Source organism: Eretmochelys imbricata, chromosome 2, assembly GCF_965152235.1.
Source record: "Eretmochelys imbricata isolate rEreImb1 chromosome 2, rEreImb1.hap1, whole genome shotgun sequence".
Classification (NCBI taxonomy): domain Eukaryota; kingdom Metazoa; phylum Chordata; order Testudines; family Cheloniidae; genus Eretmochelys; species Eretmochelys imbricata.
In genome coordinates this window covers 82,393,475-82,416,270 of record NC_135573.1, presented here as the reverse complement: position 1 = coordinate 82,416,270, position 22,796 = coordinate 82,393,475, and the positions used below count along the sequence as shown (strand labels likewise).

The following is a 22,796-nucleotide window of genomic DNA, read 5'->3' as shown; positions in this document are numbered from 1 at the left end:
AGATGGTCAGTAGCCAATATAAATTGAGTGTGTGATTCCCAAACCCTCATTTGGTCTTCAGTTGCCTATGATGTAACACTGAGCATATGGCTGCATATATTTGTTGACTAATAACTAGAAATAAAGGGTCAAACCTAGCTATGTTACTATTAGGCAAGAGGGTTTGGATTCTCCATCCATTGTATTGTAGTTTAAATAAATTACTGAAATAATTGAAACAAGAGTAATTATATTGCATTATTTTTACAAATAAAATATGCAGAATATTGCAGAATTTTAAAATATTGTGTGCAGAATTTTTAATTTTTTGGTTCAGAATTCCCCCAGGAGTTATTATGGTGATCATTCCCTTTCTTCTTCCCCCCTGCCAGTTCAACAATTTTTTCAGCAGATTATTACCAGTTATTTCCCCCTAAACCAGCTCTTCAAAGATCTGAGATGTAATACTTTGGTATATCTCAGAAACTGAGTCAGTTCTGAAGGGAAGGTATAAACATAGATCTACCAAAAGGGGGAATACAGAAGATAACTCAGTTAATATAACTGCCTACATGCTGGATATAATACAATATTAATGTGGTGTGCACATATATGTATTGGATAGCAGTGATGGTAGAAAGAAAAGGAGTACTTGTGGCACCTTAGAGACTAACTAATTTATTTGAGCATAAGCTTTCGTGAGCTACAGCTGCAGCTCACTTCATCGGATGATAGTAGACTGGTTGTAGGCTTTTGTCATGACAAACTGTTTCCAGATTTTTGCAATTGACTCTTAACAATTCCTTTCTCCACTTCTCAGAAAAACATTCCATTTCCTTTCCTCTTCCCACCTCACCCGAGGATTTTTTGCCTTCAAATAACCATAAAGTGAAATTCGACATTTTATATATTTTTGTTGTCTAATGGCTGCTCTTTGGTATTGAAGGTCAAAATGATGAAATACCAAATCTATATCTGTGAATCTCACTCCTGTGTCACTGGGGAGGAATTGTGGCACAGTATGGCTATTTCATGTTCTACGTTTATGAATATTGTTTTGCCAGTTCTAGGATATTTGCCAATTCTAGGGGTTACAGTGGTTGAGAAGCTGGATATGAGTGTGCCCTTGTTGTCAACAGTGTGCCTTTGTTGCCAAGAAGGCTAATGGCATTTTGGGCTGTATAAGTAGGAGCATTGCCAGCAGATTGAGGGACGTGATCCTTCCCCTCTATTCGTCATTGGTGAGGTCTCATATGGAGGACTGTGTCCAGTTTTGGGCCCCACACTACAAGAAGGATGTGGAAAAATTGGAAAGAGTCCAGTGGAGGGCAACAAAAATGATTAGGGGTCTGGAACACATGCCTTATGAGGAGAGGCTGAGGGAACTGGGATTATTTAGTCTGCAGAAGAGAAGAATGAGGGGGGATTTTATAGCTGCTTTCAATTACCTGAAAGCGGGTTCCAGAGAGGATGGATCTAGACTGTTCTCAGTGGTAGCAGGTGACAGAACAAGGAGTAGTGGTCTCAAGTTGCAGTGGGAGAGGTTTAGGTTGGATATTAGGAAAAACCTGTTCACTTGGAGGGTGGTGAAGTAGTGGAATGGGTTATCTAGGGAGGTGGTGGAATCTCCCTCCTTAGAGGTTTTTAAGGTCAGTCTTGACAAAGCCCTGGCTGGGATGATTTAGATGGGGATTGGTCCTGCTTTGAGCAGGGGGTTGGACTAGATGACCTCCTGAGATCCCTTCCAACCCTGATATTCTATGATTCTGTCCTTGGAAAGTGCTCATTAGATTTATTTTAGTAAGGCAAATGTTAATAAAAGTGGGTAACTGTAGGGATCAATACTGAGATATAAAGCCTTATACCTCAAACTCAGCAGTTCAAACTCATGACATAGATTTTGAAAGTCCAACAGACAAGTTCCAGCATTATATATACAGCTCTTAAGATTAGAAGTCTGAAGTTTTGTTACATTACATTATTGAAAAAATCAGAATCAAGTATACATGGTCAGTTTACTTGTAGAAATACTGGGGAAAAAGCAGAATGCTGGACTTTCTGGTATCTTTGGCAAGTTGCATAGTCATGATTAAGGTTTGAAAGTGAGCACTGAGATTTTTGATCTCTGAATGCCTGGAGGCTAGATGTATCTAGTTTACAGTTTTCTGATTATTGAGGGCAAAGAAGCTGGGGAGGAGATGCCATATTTGTTATCTAAAAAACAAAATGGCTTCTACAATGAAGAGATGAGAATATGCTCACACTGGTAAGTATCCATTTAAAAAATGTGAAAAATGCTATATAATGTTAAAAGAATGTCGTAACTAGATGAGCAAATGATTGATCTTGGTGTGACAACTTTTTGATGACAGATGATGTTATTTTTTAATGTAGGTCCTGACCAGATACCTCTCAGGGAGGAATTTGAACAGATCATGCTGAAAGCTATGCAGGAGTTCACACTGAGAGAGCGATCCTTGCAAATGAGTGGTCAGTGTATCTCAGTGTCACCAGGTCAACTCCCTTGGCTTGCTAGGTTAATCACCAGTGTATCTCAGGACCTGGTGCATGTGGTTGTTACCCAGAATTCTCTGGCTGAAGGCATTTCAGAAACTCTGAGATCTCTCAATGAAATGAAACATCAGCAAAGGCTACCAGATTATGTTGTTGCAATCTGTGCATCAAAGAATAGAGGAAATGAGTTCTGTGTAGTAGTCTTAGGTGAGTAACTTTACAATATGATGCAGTTACATGTGCAGTCGCATTATGCATTTTGATCAAGTGGTTCATCTTTAACCTCTCCTTAATAGTTTTTGTTCCCCTTTTACACTTGTGCAATAATATTTCTCTTTCTCCTTTTATTCCACTAGGACTTTGTGTAGTAGTGTCTACAGGGACATTGGTTGGCGAGGGAAGAATAGCTGCATGATTTCCAGCAGCTCCTCCCTGAAGCAGATTCACTAGCCTTACAGGGTCCTTGTGCTTTGGGATACCTGAAACCTTGCTCTTCTGCATGGCTGCCTTGGGGAATGGGCCCAAAATGTCCCTTATGCAAAATAGTGTGCATATCTTTCCCTAGTTTACATGGCAACTGTACTATTTTTACATTGCAATGCTGACCACCTGATCCAAATGACTAGACTACAATTATTTTGCATAAGAATATAAAATATAGGGCACTGTTTCTGCCAGGCTGTTTTTTCCACAACAGGCTTTTATAATAAAGTTGTGTGCACATGTGTATGTGTATGCCTGAAAGATGAATTTGTGACTACACTCCTCCCTTTCTTATGTAAACAAATTAGTCTTGTCCCATTTTTTTCACTCTGGTGGACAACTTCCTCTTCACATTTTACCAGAATTTTCCATCCCTTCTGAGGAGCAAGTTCTTATACTGTATACCTCCTTTTGGTACAGAATAGCTCATGGACCCACATGTCTGTGAACAGTAGCTTGCAAAGAATGTGCTAAAATGACAGAATATATTCTCCTGTGTCCTATCAGAATAGACTTGACTGTGTTTCTTGTTGATACCCCCCAGTCTCTTCTGCAAAAGGCAGGAGAGATCCAACGCTGAAAATTAGTAGAGCATGTCACTTCCATAAGGCCATTACGTACTGGGGAGTTTATTATGAGAATGCACTGTATTTAACCTCGATCTGTCCTTTCTGTTCTCTAGGTCAGTATCAGTCTAGAGCACTGGCAGAAGGCATGCTGACAACCAGTGAGTTTTTAAAAGAGATCAGTTATGAGCTCATCACAGGAAAAGTTAGTTTCTTGGCATCACATTTCAAAAACACGTCTTTGGGTGAGTGAGTTTAAGGATCTGAAGTTTCTACTAACGGATGAATCTCCTGATTCTTTTGTGCATCTTCTTCTATTCAGGGGTTAATGTAAGGCGCAGGGAGCAAAATGCAGCTCCCCATCCTCTATTAAAAGCCGAGGAAGAGCTCTCCTTCTCTCACTGCCTTGGTGTAGTGAGCATGAAGGCATGTTCTTTCTCTCTTCCTTGGCTGGGCAGCGAGAGCTCCCCATCCTGTTACAATCTATTTTAACCACTTCATAGGCTGAATCTGGTTGTGGGGCATCCATAGTTGCTTGCAGCTTCTGTGTGCTAATCAGTCAACATATTTTCAGGGTATTTGTTCCTTTGCGATCATCAAATTTTACTGCAGGCTGTAAAGGAGCAAATATGAAACATCCAACTGTGGTTTTCTTTTCGTGTTGAACTTTATACAAATGCCCATTCACTAGAAAAACTGAGGATAGTCAATGTGACATATTGGAACATGTGTTATAAAGATTTTCATCACTTATCTTTAATTCCTTCCAGACATATTTTATTTTTTAAATTCTTAAATAGGTGATGATTTGGACAAATTGCTAGAGAAAATGCAGCAGCAACGAGGGGACAATGTTGTAATCCCTTTTAATGGAGATGTTAGTGAATGTGTGTCATCTCAGGAGGCAGCTACCATGGTTTCAGCACAAGACTCGGGTAATGTTTTTCTTTGCTGGATTTCACAAAATGCATGTGCCACAAAGTAGTCTGAGGACACCGTTCAGCCAGGCCAAAATTGTTAATATCACAGGCTGAAAACAAAAAGAAAACAGCAGCAATAATCTTGGCCAAGGTTCTTTCATAATAACTTTACTACAGCACAAAAAGCTTCCTCTTTCTACCTTTGACAGTTCTCAAGCTGAAATATTTTTTGCTCTAAGTTTGTGCTACAAACTAACTGGAGCATACAGAAATTGCCATTTATGGCTGACTCTCTGGACTGACCCTGTTACGCCTGGAGAGGAAGTATGGTCTTGAGCTTAAAGCACAAGAGATCTGTGTTCTGTTTCTGATTGTGTCTAGACTGCTTATGTGACCTTGTGCAAGTGTCTTAGCCAACTTAGCCATGATACACCTCAGTTTCCATATGTGTAAAATGCTGATTATACCTACCACACACAGGTGCTATGCGGCTTAATCAGTGTTTGAAAGTGCTTTAAGTTTCTTGTATCAAAAGTGCTCTAGAAGTACAAATACCACTATTATTTAATTATATTGTTCAGTGTGATATGTAATATACAGTCACAATGGATGAGCTGAGGATGGACTCCCTGTCTTAATGTTGAATTTAATTACCTCTTACCTTTTCAGAACATTACCATTCAACATTCGTTTTTATATAATAGTATTGGCAAAATAAGTAAAACTGATTTTCTATGAGTTCTGAGATTCCTTTGGGGCTAGTAATAAGGCAAGTGATGGATAAATTTGAAACCTTGGTGAGGTCTTGCCTTCACTGGGAAAAAAGGGTGTGTTCATAACTCAAGCAAGCTAACAAGGTAAAATCCTACTGAAGACAAAGCAGTTTGTAGCTTGAGCAGAGGACAGCAGTTCAAGTTAAAAAGTAGGCTGTCTAGTGAAGACAATACCTTAAAAGTTCAGCTTGGGTTTTATTTGAAGAATGAACAAAGTTTTGGGCCAATTCTTATTTGTGGTTACTGTTCGTGTGCAGTAACTTGCTTTTTTGAAGGGACACACCCTTACACTGGTATGGAGGAAGCTAGCGAGCTCCTCTGGGCCTGTTTCAAGCTAATAAGATGCACCTGCAAGGGTTGTTCAGCCTGGAGAGGGAGGAGCTTAAAAGGGGGGAAACTTACCACAGGAAGAAGGCTCCTCCACCCAGAGACTGCTGGTAACAGAGATAGTTTAGCTGAGGAGAAGACAGTCATGAGATGCACCACAGAGACAGCCATGAGATGCACTAACAACAAAGCAACATGCCCTAGGAAGAGGGGAAGAAGGTAAACCCCACAAAGGGGCAATAAACTCTGAGAGACTGAGCCCTTACCCCTGTATCTCTAGGGGCTGCTTGAAAGACTGGTCCTCATGCCAGCCAGATCCTCCTCCTCTTGCAAGAGGAAGGGAAGAGGAGGAGCCAATCCCCTGCCCGTGGGCAGTTGCCCTCAGACAGCTTCCCCAAGGGTCACCAACTGGGGGAGAAGAGAGGGTGAACAAACGACAGTGAGACCTGGGGGGGAGAACATGGGTAAACTATGCCTGATACAAGGGGTCAAAAAAAAGGGGGGAGCTTTGAGGTGTTTGAGCTCAGCTGCTCCACACACATTGGAACTGGAGCATAGTATAAGTGGGTCGCGGAGAGGCAGTAGCAAGGTACCCAACAACAGCAGTTGCTTCAACAGTGGATCGCCCAGCAGCAGGTTAAAGCCACCCAAAACAATACCTGCTGAGGCAACTGATCACCCAGCAGCAAGAGTTCCCAAAGGAAATGTTACAGCAGATAGTACCAACCCTATGTCCACAAGGGGAGATGGGAGCGTCACGCTTCCACTGAAGGGGTTCTTTCACCTGCACCAGAAAAGCTCACCAAAATGGGGATGGAAGACGACCTTGAAGCCTTTTTAGTCACGTTTGAGAGGGTGGCACTGGAAGCCCAGTGTCCTCTAGAACGATCTGCTCCAATCCTGGCCCCTTACTTGATGGGTCTGGCACAGTCCACCTCCTGTAATCTGGATTTGGAGTGGGTGAAAGATAACAAGCAAGTGAAGTCCACCATCTTGGACTATTTGGATATTTCAGAAGAGACCCACTGCCAGTGGTTTATGGACAAGAGATACCCCAAGGGGGCGTGATCCTGAATAGTAGCACAACAGCTGAAAGAACACTGCTGGAAGTGGCTACACCCAGAGGAATACTCAGGGACCTAAGTAGCTGAGGCCATTGTAACGCAAGAGTTTATAAAGATTATTGCCCATGGGGGACAGGGAGTGGGTACTACAGCGTCACTCAGGGACGCTATCAAAAGCAGTCAGGTTAATGAAGGACTTCGTAGAAGCTGAAGGGTCACTAAAGGCAGAATCAACCTGGACGTCAGCAGGGCAAGGGACGTGGGAGGGAGGTGAGCCAGAGCCCACAGCCGTCTACCACAGGGAGTCAGTCCTAACGGTGTCCTCCCAGATGGACAGACTGCCACTTAGGCCCAAGGCAGCCCTGGGGAAAAGGAGGCAGAGTGCAAGTGCAATGCTGCCAGAGGGATCACGGGGTACCCTAGACTACTGAAGCATGGCTCACAGATGGAGGTCCAACCAGCACTCTGCAGGCAGGCTTCCCTAAACCTAGGAAACAGGCTGGCAACCCAGCCCATTAACATTCTATTCTTGTGGACAGACAAGGTACATTAAGAGGGAGTGAATGCTGATGGAATGTGAATATGCCCAGGCCTGGAAAAAGTCTTAGAGACGCTGACAACCCCGGGGAAGGGATGTCCTTAGCAACACAGCCTCAGACCCCCAGAGGGGAGGAAGAGGCAGGCCATCAGGACCTGGAAGCTCTCCTATGGGACAGGAATTTTTTGTTAAAACGCAGGAACAACTCTATATTAAACTGTGCATGTGAGCAACTGGACCCCATAAATGGAGAAGTGACAGAGTCTCAGGGAGGTGAACGATACCCACACTTTGCACTCAAGAAGGGGTGCTTGTATCGAATCGAGAAGATTCAGCAAACTGGGTTGGTGAGGAACCAGCTGCTAGTACCACGCCAGTACAACCAGGCCGTGGTACAGCTGGAGCATGATATCCCCTGTGCAGGACCCTTGGGATGAGAAAATACGTTGGCTTGCATATTAGCCCAATGCTATTGGCCAAGTGCACACCATGAGGTGAGAGAATGCTGTTCCTCCTACCCAGAAGGTCAGCTAATCAGCAGCAGGGGGATCCCTAAGGCACCCTTAGTCCTTCTGCCCTTGATTGAGACCCTCTTGGAAAGGATAGGGGTGGACATGGTCGGACCTCTAGAAAAAACTGCAGCAGGGCATCTGTACATACTTGTGATGCAACCAGGTATCTGGAAGCTGTTCCTCTCCACTACCCAAAAGTGACAGCTATAGCTCCACGGCTCTCGAAGCTCTGCTCACACATAGGGCTTCCCTGCAAAATATTAACAGACCAAGGGTCTAAATTCACTTCCCAACTGATACAAGAATTATGCTCCTTCCTAAAGGTCAAGTCCTTGGAGACCTCAGTGTACCACCACAGACCAATGGTTTAATAGAGTGGCTTAATAAGACACTGAAAGGGATGTTGAAGTGCTTTGTCAATGACAACCCCAAGCAGTGGGACCGGCTACTCCCAATACTCCTGTTTGCTATAAGGGAGGTCCCACAAGCCTCTACGGGGTTCTCCCCATTTGAACTGCTCGATGGTTGCCAACCATGGTGCATCTTGGACTTGCTGTGAGAAGGATGGAAGAAGACATGGGGGCCTTAAGTACGACCCAATATATCTTGCAGTTAAGGGTGCAACTCGGAAACATAGGCGGGGTGGGGGGGTCGCCAGGGAGAATTTGAGGAAGGCCTAGCACACCTAGGAACAAAATTACAATAGGAAGGCATGACTACGGACTTTTCAGCTGGGTGACCATGTTCTACTACTTCTGCCCACATCTGAGTCCAAATTAATAGCCTGATGGCAGGGTCCATTCAAAGTGGTCAGGTAGGTAAGGCCTGTAGACTGAGATCAGACTATCTGAGTGGAGGAAGGAAACCAAGGTCTACCACGTGAACCTTCTCAAACCTTGGAGGGCGCAGCAGGCCCTGCTGATAACTCCTATTGTAGCAGAGCCAGAATTGAGGCCCCAGGTGCCCAGTGATGAAGCTCCAGGAGCAATACTGGGGGTGAATTGCTGTCCCCTGCACAAAGGAAACAACTCCTCCAACTAATCGGGGACTTTGCAACAGTGTTCTCCAACTGTCCATGGAGAATGTGATTGGTCCAACATCACCTAGAGACTACCGCAGGCCAGGTAGTTTGAGAGAACCCTTGACCATTGCCACAAAAGATGTAGATATGGTCTGAGAGGAAGTTCAAGCGATGCTGGAGATGGGGATGATTATAGAATCCAGAAGTGAATGGAGGGGCCCCATAGTTCTCGTTCCCAAATCAGACAGTATGGTTCAGTTCAGCATCAACTTCAGGAAGGTCAGTACTATCACAAAATTCAACACCTACCCAATGCCAAGGATGGACGAGTTAGTAGAATGTCTGGGACTGGCGAAGCACCTGAGCACTGTTGATCCCCTTATCCCCTTCCTTGCAAGAGAAAACTGCTTTCTCCACCCATTTTGGGCACTTCCAATTTAAGACCATGCCTTTTGGCCTCCGTGGAGCTGCCGCTACCTTGCAATGACTTATGAATAAGATCCCCAGCTCCTACCATCAGTATGCGGTGGCCTACATTGATGATATTGTCGTCTACAGTCCCTCCCGGGGAAGATCACTTTCAGCATTTAAGAGCAGAGTTTAAAAGCGCTACAGGAGGCAGAAATTCTGGCCAACTCAGCAAAATGTAAGGTGGCTATGAGTAAAGTAACCTATTTGGGGTGCCACATAGGAGGTAACTTGGTGAAGCTGGTGGTCAGTAAGATGCAGGCCTTCAAAGCATGTCCTGTCCACCAGACAGAGGCAGTCGGATGTTTTCTTGGCCTGGCAGGATATTACTGGTGGTTTATCCGCAGCTTTGCCTCAATCCCTGCCTCCCCTGCGCCAATGAACCTCATAGAAAACAGCAACCCTAAGAAGATCCATTGGGATAAGAAGCATGAGGAAGTGTTCAGGGAACTGAAAAATGACTCTGCCAGGCACCCATGCTCTTCAGCCATGATTTTTCTTTGGAATTTATATTATGCACAGATGCTTCTGACATCTGCACCGTCCTCTCGCAAGACTTCCAAGGGGAAGAACACCCAGTTCTATACCTAAGCAGGAAGCTATCCGCTAGGGAAAGTCATACTCCATTATTGAAAAGGCAGCATTAGCTATCAAATGGATGGTAGATGCCCACAGCTATTACCTTTTGGGTAGACCCTTTTCCCTGATCATTGATCACACACCCCTACACTGGATCCAGACCATGAGGGATATGAACCCCTATATAACGAAGTGGTACCTTGCACTATAACCTTATAGTTTCCAAGTACAACACCAGGCGGGAAAGGACCATACTAACACTGATTTCTTTTCATGGGAGATTAGGAGTGGAGACAACCCACCCCTGAACAGCCTTTCTGTCTTGAGGGGTGGGATGGGTGAAGGGACACACCCTCACATTGTATGGAGGAGACTAACAAGCTCCTCTGGGCCAGTTCGATACTAATGAGATGCACCTGCAAGGCTTGTTCAGCCTAGAGGGAGAGGATCTTAAAAGGGGGGAATTTACCCCAGGAAGGGGCGGTGAACAGGAAGAAGGCTGCCGCACCCAGTGACTGCTGGTAACAGAGGTAGTCCAGCTGAGGAGGAGACAGCTGTGTCAACCAGATCCTCCTCTATTGCAAGGGACAGGGAAGAGGAGTAGTAAACCCCCTTCCCGCAGGCAGGTGCTCTCAGAGAGCTCCCGAAGGGCCGCCAACTGAGGGAGAAAAGAAGGATAAACAGTGGACAGTGGGACCTGGGGTCCTCTTCCTCCCTCCCACTTTAAAATCTCAGTATTTAGTTAACTGATTATTTCTAATTGTTCAGAGTTTATTTTTGGGTTTTAAATTGTACATTTAGGGCCAAATCCTTTCTCAGTTTTTACTCAGCCTTTACTCAGGCAGAACTCTTAATGAAGGCAGTGGGAATTTGCCTGAGTATATAGGAACATAAGAATGGCCATACTGAGTCAGACGAATGGTCTGTCTAGCCCAGTGTCCTGACTTCCAACAGTAGCCTGTACCAGACTCTTCACAGTGCAATTATCAAGTGATCCATCCCTTCTTGTCTAGTCCCAGCTTCTGGAAGTGAGAAGTTTAGGGATAACATCCCCTTGCTACAAATTCCACAGGTTGACTGTGTGTTGTGTGAAAAAGTACTTCCTTATGTTTGTTTTTAAGATTGCTGCCTATTAATTTCATTGGGTGACCACTGGTTCTTGTGTTATGTAAAGGAATAAATAACACTTCCCAATTCACTTTCTCTACACTATTCATGATTTTATAGATCTCTATCATATCCCTTACTGGTAAGCTCTTTTCCAAGATGAACAGTCCCAGTCTTTTTAATCTGTCTTCATAAGGAAGCTGTACCACCCCCTAATAATTTTTGTTGCCCTTCTCTGTACCTTTTCCAATTATTATATTTTTTTTTTGAGATGGGGTGACTAGAACTGCACGCAGTATTCCAGGTGTGGGCATACCATGGATTTATATAGTGGCATTATGATTTTTTCTGTCTTATTATATATCCCTTTCCTAATGGTTGCTAATAGTGTGTTTGCTTTTTTGACTGCCACCACACATAGAACAGGTTTTTTCAAGAACTATGCATGATGACTCCAAGATCTTTCTTGAGTGGTAACAGCTAATTTAGACCCCATAGTTTTGTATGTATAGCTGAGATTGTTTTCCAATGTGCATTACTTTGCACTGATCAACATTAATTTAATCTGCTGTTTTCTTGCCCGGACACCCAGTTTTGTGAGATCCCTTTTTTAACACTTTGCAGTCAGCTTTGGACTTAACTCAACTGGATCAGCCTCATCCACCTGCTTGTTAACTCCCTCAAAGAATTCTAATAGATTGGTGAGGCATGATTTCCCTTTACATAAGCTATGTTGACCCTTCCCCAACACATCATATTCATGTGTATTTGATAATTCTTTTCTTTACTATAGTTTCAGCTAATTTGCCTGGTATTAAAGTTAGGATAATTGGCCAGTATTGCCTCGGGAGCCTTCTTTAAAAATCAGCATTACATTAGCTATCCTCCAGTCATCTGGTAGACAGACTTATTTAAGTGATAGGTTGCATACCACAATTAATAAATTTGCAATTTCATATTTGAGTTCCTTCTGAACTCTTGGGTGAACACCATCTGGTCCTGGTGACTTATTACTATTCAGGTTATCAATTTGTTCCCAAGCCTCCTCTGACACTTCAATCTGGAACAGTTCTGAGATTTGTCACCTAAAAAGAAAGGCTCAGGTGTGGGAATCTCCCTCACATCCTCTGCAGTGAATACTGATACAAAGAATTCATTTAGTAAAGACTGAATAAAACCTGAGAGGCCAGTCTGCCCCACTTACGTACGTTGTGTAATGCCTTACTCCACAAGTAGCTGCATGGAAATCAATAACATAAGCATGGCAGAATTGGCACTCAACATTTGGCCCAAAATATCTTCAAATTGTTACTTAAAATACAAAGATGTTAGTTGTATATTGCTTAAAATAAACAAACTATTACTATATATTATCTTTTTAAATGGTTTTATTTTTGTTTTTTTAAATAATTTTCTCCCAGGCACATCTTTGAGCCAAGTTTTCCATCCATCCGCACTGGTTTTTGTAATAGGAAAACAGACAGAGCCATAACTAAAATGTTACTACAAGGTAAAATTTGGTAGTAGTACGTTAAGAGTTTAAATTATTCAGGACTAGCGAAGTGTATATAAAAGTGCATAGAATATACCCACTAACTATTTTTAAGTTTAGGACTGTACCTGCTCTTTGGCAGATGTGAACATTGACACATGCTTAGAGAAAACATTTCTCTAAATGATATAATTCCAGGCCCCAAAGTTTTCGTAGCTAGCTTTGACACAACTCCTTCCGTAAGGTTTCCATGTACATCCATGACTAAGCTGCCTTAAAATCAGGACTTCTGCTCCACCTCTTGACTGAGGGTCTTTGGTCTCTCACTCAACCTTTCATTCCAGTCCATTTCCATAAACAAGTGGCCAGTCTGATGCTGTCATGGTCACACAACCGAGAAGGTAGAAACTATGATGGTTTGACTTTTCAGGTAAGTTCTCACCAATTGGCTTGCCACCCAGTAAATGAGAATTGTTTCAATGTCGGCACAGCAGAGCAGTAGATGTCATTCCATGGGGCCTGAGCACAGCAGTCTCAGCAGTGTATGGTTGCTCCACATGTGTTGGCATGTTCAAGGAACTGTATGTGGCAAGAGAAGGTTAGAACTACATGCATTGCTTCCCTTAATGGTTGCAATTCAGGCATTGAGGTTAGGCACTGAGGTTTCACTGAGTTGCAGCCTTGTAAAGCTTCAAATCACTTCATGCAATGAAAAAATGGCCACTACCCTGCTGAGAGTATCTTGTATGTAACCAAATTTTGATCTGAAAAGTAGATTCTGTGATGGTGATGTACACCAGTTTCACCATAAATCTAGGATTTATTCTGTTTGATGTATATCTATTTGATGTAAACCAGAGTATTTTGAAGGCTGCTGTTCAGTGTAAAATAATTTAAATTTTGATGCTTTTTTTTTTTTTTTTACTAGATTTGGATATTGCCACCTTCCAAATTTATCAGCCACAGCTTACAGTTGCCAGAAAGCTTTTGTCCCAGGTATGTGCTATAGCAGACAGTGGCAATCAAAGCCTGGATCTGGGCCACTTCAGCAAAGTAGACTTCATCGTTATAGTCCCTCGTTCAGAGGTTCTGGTGCAGCAAACCCTTCAACGGATTCGACAATCAGGTAATGGGATGGGGAGGAAAGCAGTGTATTAAATCAAACCTGGGTATGTATGTATCCCTGTTATATAGTGCTAGAGTAAACTGTTAAAAAAATTATTCTGGAGGTCCCAGCTTTGTTCAGTTATTTAGTGTCACATGTAAGTTCTAAAGATTGGGCCAACTGCATTTACTGTGTAGGTGGCAATAGGCATTGCCATATTTACCTAAAGACTGAAAGAGCTATGACCTGAGCTATAACATCTAGCAGTTGAAATGAGAGAACTGGGATGAACAAATGGCTTTTAATTTTTTCCCCACAATAGTATATTCATAGGAACACAGGCATTGCCATACTAAGTCAAATAGTGGTCTCTCTAGTCCAGTGTCCTGTGTCTGGCAATTGCCAATAGCCGATGTTTCAGAGAAAGGTGCAAGAAACCCCTTAGTGGATAATTAATGGAATAACGTGCCTATTGAAGTTTCTTCCTCCCCCTATCCGTTAGTGGTTGGCTTATGCTCTGAAGCATGAGGGTTTATATCGTTTTTAAAAATTGTCATATTTAGTATAACTATGGATTATTTATATAAATGGCTAATAATTTTTTAATCTTATTAAGCTCTCGGCCTCTGTCTTGTTGCAATGAGTTCCATGGGATAATTATGCATTCTGTTAAAAAAAAAAAAGTTTTTATCAATTTTAAACATGTTGTCTTTCAATTAATTTGATATTTCCTTGCTCTTGCTCTCATATAATGAAAAGGTAAAGAGGGATTTCCAATGCAACTTCTCTATACATTTTTTTTATATGCCTACCACAGAATCATCGAAATATGTAGGACTGGAAAGGACCTTGAGGGGTCATCTAGTCCAGTTCCCCCCCCCCCCCACGCTGAGGCTGGATCAAGTATACCTAGATCATCCCTGACAGGTGTTTGTCTAACCTGTTCTTAAAAACCTCCAGTGATGGGGATTTCACAATATCCCTTGGTAACTTATTCCAGTACTTAACCATCCGTATGGTTAGAGTTTTTCCTAATATCTAACCTAAATCTCCCTTGCTACAGATTAAGCCCATTGCTTCTTGTCCTACCTTCAGGGGACATGGAGAACAATTGATCATAGTCCTGTTTACAACAGCCCTTGACATATTCGAAGATTGTTTTCAAGTTGTTGTCGTCCTCTCCTTTTCTCAGGACTAAACATGACCAATTTTTTTAACCTTTCCTCACAGGTCAAGTTTTCTAAACCTTTTTTCATTTTTGTTGCTCTCCTCTGGACTCTTTTCAGTATGTCCATATCTTCCTTAAAGTGTGGTGCCCCAAAACACTGTAACTGAGGCCTTACCGGTGCCGAGTAAAGTGGGAGGTTACCTTCTGTGTCTTACATACAGCACTGCTGTTAATACACCCCAGAATACTTTGCTTTTTTTGCCACTGCATCATATTGTTGCCTCCTATTAAATTTGTGATACATTGTAACGTCTAGATCCTTTTCTACAGTGCTACAGCCTAACCATTTCCCATTTTGTAGTAGTGCATTTGATTTTTCCTTCAAGCGTAACACTTTGCATTTGTCTTTTGAATTTCATCTTGTGGATTTCAGATCAATTCTCCAATTTATCAAGGTCATTTTGAATTCTAATCCTGTCCTCCAAAGTGCTCTAGCAACCTCCCCCAGCTTGGTGTCATCTCCAAAATGTATAAGCATGCTGTCCGTTCCATTGTCCAGGTCGTTAATGAAAATATTGACTAGTACCAGACCCAGCACAGAGCCTTGTGGGAACCCTCTGGATATGTCCTCCCAGTTTGACAGCGAATCATGAGAACTACTCTGTTTTTTTTTTAACTAGTTGTGCACCCACTTTATAGAATTTCATCAAGACCACATTTCCCTAGTTTGCTTATGAGACTATCATGTGGAACTGTGTCATGCGTTCCTGAAATCAAGTCTTCTCGTTTATTTTCCCCATAAAAACTAAAACAGTCGCAGTCTTTTCAGTGACTCCTGATAAAGAAAGCCTCCTATACATCTAATGTATTTGGTTGTCCATCTCTGAATCCCTTCTCTTTCTGCTTTGATATTATTTTTGACATAAGGTGACAACAACTTAACACATTATTTGAAAAGAGGGTGCCTCATTGATTTATATAATGGCATTATTATTTTCTCTTCCATTCCTCATACAGTCTAACACTATGTTTCCTATTTTGCTGCTCCTGTGCACTGAGAAGAGGTTCTCTCTCAGCTGTTCTTTATGCTCAGGTTGAATATAATAATTTCCAAGACAGCTTACAGGGATTGCAGGCAAGCTGCTACTGTACTTCCTTCCCATTGGAGTAGGCTGGAGGAATATGGCAGTAATTTTAGTTTTGTTTGAGGGGAATAGAAAAGATTGACCCAATATTGGGAAGAGGCATATGTAAACTTATGAATTTTTGAAGGGGATTCAAAAGTATTTTTTTCTCAGGTATCCATCTAGTGGGAAGAATGTATTAGCCAAGTACAGGGAAACTAAACTTATTGTCATTGAGTCTGACCCAACTCAATGCCATATTGAAGATTCTTATATAGATCTAAATTATTTTTTTCTAGTAATGTTATGAGTCTCCAGTCTGCTTATAAATCCATCCCCTTGGAGGAAATCTAGAAGTGAGGAAATAATTTTCACCCACCACGGTGAAAGTAAATCTATCCCAGTAATGCCAAAGTGTCAGTGTAGACACCGCGCTTGGTTTTGTCACAGTAAGTGGTCTCCAGGAGGTGTCTCACAATGCCCATCCTGACCACTCTGATCAGCAGTTCAGACTCCACTGCCCTGCAGCCAGGTAAACAAGCATCAGGTGGACGACCCTTCCCCTTCCCCCTTTAAAGCCCTGGGACTTTTTGAAATTCCACTTCCTGTTTGCTCAGCGTGGAGCACTCACATCGCATCTTCCCAGCTAACCATGGCGGCTCCATGCAACAAACACTCTCCCTCTTGGACCACTGTGAAGCAGCTGGATCTGCTGAGTATATGGGGAGACTAGGCTGTCCAGTCCCAGCTTTGCTCCAGTTATAGGAACTTCGATACCTACTGGCAGATTTCACTTGGGTTTTATGAGAAGGGCTACGAATGGGACACGGTGCAGTGCTGAGCGAAGATAAAGGAGCAGAGGCAGGCATACCAGAAGGCAAGAGAGGCAAACCATGGCTCTGGTGCTGTGCCCAAGAGCTGCTGCTTCTCTCAGGAGCTGGATGCCATCCTTTGCAGTGATCCCACCTGCACCACCAGGGACACTTCGGAGGGGCTGGAGGCGGCGGACAGTGGACCTAACCCCGAGAACAAAGTTGTGGATGAGGAGGTGGAGTTGGAGGATGTTGTGGAACCCGTGAAAGGGTCGTGTGGTGTAGCAAGTCAGGAACTCTTTTCCACTCCGGAGGGGTCTAGTCCATCCCAGCACTCCATCTCCGGTGAGCATAATGCAGGAGAGGAGACCCCTGGTAAGTGATCTTTTTGGGTTGATGCTGCTTCGTTATAGGATGTACAGCTGTCCTTTGCTCTGTATACTGTAGAAGTGGGTGAAGGGAGAGAAATGTGTAAGACTAGCTGTGTTTCAGTGTGCTTCACATTCCTCTGCTGCCCTACTTAGCTGCACAGAACAGGGTGTTGATGCACACCGAGATTTCACGGGACTCCTCCAGAGAAATCTTTAGAAAACTTTCCTGGAAGCACTCAGAAACTTGTGCAGGGACCAAAGCAGCACACAGGCGAGCAGCATAGGGACCAGGTCTGAAGCTGCATGCATGCAGGAGATGCACCCTTTCATCCTTGCTGACCCTCAGGAGTGAGATGGCTTCAATGACCGCTGTCTGTGGAAAATGGTGGTAGAATTTACAATATTGTCCTGTCGCCTTCACTGATCCTCTGAAAACATCACCTATATCCTTTGCCCCATCTTGAACACCCACCCCTCACCTGGGCCGAACTCCCCATGTTTAGGGTGTTCACTGAGATGTGTGCATGCCAAGGGACAGTGAGAAAGTGATTAGTACGTTAAGAGGTGTATTTTACTATAATGATTCAATGCTGTGCGTGAACTAACAATCATGCTTCTATGTATTGTTTCTTGTGTTACTGTAGATGTGGCCTTCAGGGGAACCCCCTACAAACCGGAGAAGTGCCTCTACTAGATGAGAAAGCGACCAAGGCAGAGCAAGGAGGACATGTTCCGAGAGGTGATCCAATCCTCCTGAGTCAGAAAAAAGAGAACACAGGGAGTTAAGACAAATGGAAAGGTGGGACAGAAAGGACAGTGTGGAGCACATTCTGAAGGCTCAGGAGCAGATGATAAAAGTGATGGAGGAGCAAACAGAGATGTTGAAGTCCCTAGTCACACTGCAGGCAGAACAAATGCGTGCTTGCCCCCTCTTGCAGCCAATAAAGAACTGTTTCCCATGTCCTCCCCAAACGCCTCCCGCACATTCCTTGTAACTTCCTGGAAATCTCGGTATCCCATTCACTCCACCCCTTAGGACAGCTTCCAAAATGATAGCTGGATTTATGCACAGCTATGACAGCCTGCCCTGCCCAATCCTGTTATCTCCCTACTCCAACTCTTTTATGTTTGTTAACTGGTGTTTAATAAAAACAAACTCTCTGAAAGATAACCAATCTTTATTTGTGTCCTACACGTAGTGATTGCTGCTGGTAGTAAAACATACGTGCATTTTAATAATTCGCTTACTACAAATCCCACTCTGGAATCATCACAAGTTTTAGGCAAAATAAGATAACAGAAATTTATGAAGAAATTTATGCAGATTGCTTTATAGAAATATGCATTACTGGAGCTCATTATCAAAATGTTGCCTCAACGCCTCCCTGATTTGAATTGCCCCCTATTATGCCCCTTTAATAGCTCTGGTATCTGGCTGCACAAAATCAGCAACCAGGCGATCTTCCTCAGTGCTCCACCCCGGGGAAACTTTTCATTCATAGCCTTACAAAGATTTTGGAGCATGCAACAGGCTACTATGACAATGGGAATGTTTTCTTCATTCAGATTTTTTAATCTGCCAAACGCACAATTCACAGTCATTCTGCACCTTCTCAGCCTATGTTTGAAGTGCTCCTTGCTGCTGTCCCTTTACCCGCTTCTACAGTATACAGCACAAAGGACAGCTGTACATCCTATAATGAAGCAGCATCAACTCAAAAAGATCACTTACCAGGGGTCTCCTCTCCTGCATCGTGCTGACCGGATATGTAGTGCTGGGGTGGGCTAGACCCCTCCGGAGTGGAAAAGAGTTCCTGACTCACCACAAGACTGCATGACCCTTTCGTGGGCTCCACAATGTCCTCCAACTCCACCTCCTCATCCACAACTTTGTCCTCGGGGTTAGGTCCACTGTCCGCAGCCTCCAGCCTCTCTGAAGTGTCCTTGGTGGTGGATGTAGGATCACCACCGAGGATGGCGTCCAGCTCCTGATAAAAGTGGCAGCTCTTGGGCGCAGCACCGGAGTAATGGTTTGCATCTCTTGCCTTCTGGTACGTCTGCCTCAGCTCTTTTATCTTTGCTCAGCATTGCACCATGTCCTGTTTGTAGCTCTTCTCACAAAACCCATGGGAAATCTGCCAGTAGGTCAATATGACTTTCCCACAAAAAGCTCTATGCCTCTCGTCAAGGTGGTTTTATATTGTCGGCAAAACAGGAGAGTTTTGTTGGCAAAAGTAGCACTGTAGTGTGTACATATCTCCACTATTCTGTCGACAAAAGGCAACTTTTTTGACAAAACTTTGTAGTGTAGACAAGGCCTTATTTGTAGATAAAGGCAAAGGAATTTTCCTTTTTTCTTTTTGGAAGGTGTTCTTGTTGACTTGGGCCTAGAAGAGAATGGGACAGCCTATCAAAGAGCTGAGAAATATGTAGTACGGCTAGATAATGAGATCCAAACTAAGTTTGAAGTTTTTATGAGACGGGTGAAGCAGAATCCATACACCTTGTTTGTGCTGGTTCACGACAATGCCCACATTGATTTAACAAGGTAAGTGCTTCACCATAACAAGGCAAAATTTATTCTACTATATATTATTACTCAGGATTTTTAATAAATCAAAATTATGATCTCAGCCTGATGTCTCCTTGTGCCCCAGGCATTTAAAAATTCATAACAGAAGTCATCATCTTTGTCCGTCCTAGATATTTCTTAAAACTATAATTCAGATTCATTTTAAGATTTAAGATGAGGTCAACTTTAGACTTTTCAATCCCTAGCAAGAATGCTCCTAGGGTTCCCTCTTTCATCCTTCTCCCTTTCCTCTGCATAGCCATTCTATTCCAACTTCTCATGTCTTTCCCAGTCCCATTTCTTTCCCATCTGTAACTGAGCAGAGTAGAAGAGAAAATGATAATCTTCCTTCCCCCGATCCCACCTGTAGCCACAAACCAGTACTCTAGAACAAAGGAAAGGGCGAGGTTTTTTTCCCCCCCTACCGAATGAGATCATCAGGGAGGAAACTGGTCTCCATTCTTCTACCTGTACATCACTGCACAAACAAACCACTTACTGTAATGCCCGGTGGCCACGGCACGTTTAGGGGGCAATCCAGAGCAGTAGTCCAGTGTGCATGGGTGGTCAGGTAGCCAGCAGGTCAATCTGTATTAGAAGAAGTGTGGGGCAATGGTCAGAGTTCTTGGACAGGTCAGCAGCTGGAAAATACAATCCAAGGGACTGGGTCAGTGGGCTGGGAAGGTGAGATCAGGTGACGTGTTGAGGCAGCAGGGGAAGCGAAACAAGGCAAGGTGGTGTGGTGAGCAACCAGTTGGCACTAGTCTATTGCTCAGACAGCTTCGTCCTCCTTTGTATAGTCCAGGTACACAATGAGAGTGCTGCCTGTCCATCCAATCAGAGGTTTGGGATGTGACTCCTGTAGGCCTCTGGTATGAAGGCTGTTGGTCGTGGGAGCCTGTTTAGGGCATCGCTGTGGTATAGCAGCTAAGGCTGCTGCTTAAGGACCTGGTGAGCCTGGGTTCAATACCAAGGTCCTGACATACCCAAACCTTCCCCGTGTTAGCAAGCACAATAGTTAACTGTGATCTTCCCAGTTAGTCAGGTTGTTTAAGCCTGAGTATTTTTGTTTTGTTTTTATTTGAGTAGTACAGAAAAAATAACTATTTGCTACAGAGAGATAACGAGAGTCATTTGTTTTCTCTTCCTTTAAATACAACCGTGGTTACTTAAATTCGAAATAGTGATAAAGCATCATGAGCATGGAAGGTAAGTGTCAATGTTTAATCTGAGTGGCACAAAACACAGAGACTTTCTCTCCATGTGAAGTCCCATCATCACACGTCTTTTGGAAAATGAAGGCTATACATTATACTGCCTTGCTCCATGCAAGAATCAGCAAAAATTCTTACTTACGTAAAGACAGAGATAATTTGACCCATGAGACCAAAATATATTCCTCCTTGTTTCACTGCTCAAGTATTCAGGTACTGTTTGTATGGTTTTGGGACACATTTGGACTGTCGAATTTTAGTAAACAAAATGCATTCTTGTTATTGTTTTCTCAAAACCAAATTAGTATTATGTTTTTATTGTGGTGCCAAATATGGAATTCTCCTGTATCCTGTAGGTTTATTGAGACAAGTGAGTGTTATGTCCACCTACCAGCAAGTGGAGACAGGAAATCAAACAAATGTTATGCCCTCAAAGTCCCCTATATAAGGACTGCTTCTGGTTGAGCAATCCAGTTAATTTTTGTGCCTGCTCCCCCATCTCTCCCCTCTCCCCATTCATGTAACAGCCCAGTCCAGCTGATACGCTTCCTTCTCTTTTTAGCTTGTTTTAAACTTTTTTCTATGTTCTGATCCTTTAAATTGGCAGGCTGATTTAGTTGCTTCCCAGTGTGGGACTTCGCTCCATTATTTCTCCCACACTCTTGGACTTCTCTATGCAAAGCACCTTGCTGGTTTTACCATCTCTTGTTCCTTTTCAGAAAGTCTGATGACCTGGGGCTTTTGATTCCCTGTAAATCTAGAGATTTTAATGTTACCAGTTGAATCTGAAGGCGACAATAAAGCCGTTCTGTGTGTTTTTATTTCCACAGTGCCATCTCAAGTTCTCTATCACATGGTGAACCCAGTCATGGACTGGCTGATAGAGTTATTAACTGCAGAGAAGTCACTGAAGCTTTCAATCTCCTGGTCCTTCAAGTCAGCTCTTTCCCCTATGCCCTGCAAACACAGCAGTCCAGAATAAGCTCTAGCAACGAGGTACATTGGATACAATTTGACAATATGGTGAGTGTGTAACTGTTCAGCTGAGAGCTGTAGTGTACTCTTATATTTGCCACATTCTAGAATGCGCAACCCAGATGTATAAACAGAAACCGGTGGAGAAATCTCTTTTCCACACTGGAAATTGTTGACTACCTGAAGTTACAGTGAAATCCCAGCCCTTTTCTCCTTGGGGCCATTGGAGGCCGAGGTGGCACTGACATTTAGACTTAGAAATAGCACGTTTTCCTTTGACCGGATAAAGCTTTGTCTATTACAGGGATGAGCAAACTCCGAGTTTGAAATTTGTTGAACCTCCTGAACTAATTTTAGGTATAAAAAGAATGAATATTTTGATGAGCCTTATACACTATAGGTGTACTGCACTGTACCCTTTTATTATTCTTCTGAATCCATGTACATAATGACAAATTCCCATACATTAATTACACTGTACCTGCATTGCATGAGAAATAACTGCAGTGCATTTACATCAGTAAGTGCTCCATGTATACTCATTACATAATTCTGTCACTTGAAAAATACCAATATTACAGACCTATATAAGCTAAGAATATGTATTTCTTAGGCCAGGTCGTATATTGGTATAAATACATCACTTAGGGGTGTGAGAAAACCAACCTAAACCTCAGTGTAGACGGTACTATGTCAATGGGAGAGCTCCTGTCTACATAGCTATCGCCTCTCCGGGAGGTGGATTGACTATGCTGACTGGAGGAGCTTTCCTGGCGGTGTTGTTGTGTCTTCATAAAGCCCTAGAGTGGTGCAGCTGCACTGGTGCATCTGTAGCACTGTACGTGAAGGCAAGCCCGTAGTTATTAGACCTGAATATCAGTAGGCCAATGATAGAGTGAGTTTAAAACAAACTGATTTTGCCCATAACCAGTCTATAGTCTTGGTACTATTATGCTAGCACTTACTATTAATGTCATCCTAGTATCCTGCCCTTGTATGCAGGCAATCACCATAATGCTAGTAACTAATGCTTATATCAGGGAGAATTCCTGACATTAGCTCTACTGGGAGGAACTGCATCCAGAATTAAAACTAAAAGCACCTTAAGGGGG

The 22,796-nt window shown here is 43.1% G+C and overlaps 1 protein-coding gene across 1 annotated transcript in view; it reads left to right on the top strand.

Annotated features, from left to right (window-relative positions):
* Window positions 1–22,796, top strand: part of GREB1L (GREB1 like retinoic acid receptor coactivator) — a 129,705-nt gene that overhangs the window by 59,146 nt on the left and 47,763 nt on the right. The window contains exons 11-16 of the mRNA XM_077810384.1: window positions 2,374–2,700; window positions 3,659–3,787; window positions 4,343–4,477; window positions 13,272–13,469; window positions 19,291–19,471; window positions 21,540–21,732. Of these exons, the coding sequence (XP_077666510.1) occupies window positions 2,374–2,700; window positions 3,659–3,787; window positions 4,343–4,477; window positions 13,272–13,469; window positions 19,291–19,471; window positions 21,540–21,732 (1,163 nt within the window). The remainder of the gene's footprint in view (window positions 1–2,373; window positions 2,701–3,658; window positions 3,788–4,342; window positions 4,478–13,271; window positions 13,470–19,290; window positions 19,472–21,539; window positions 21,733–22,796) is intronic.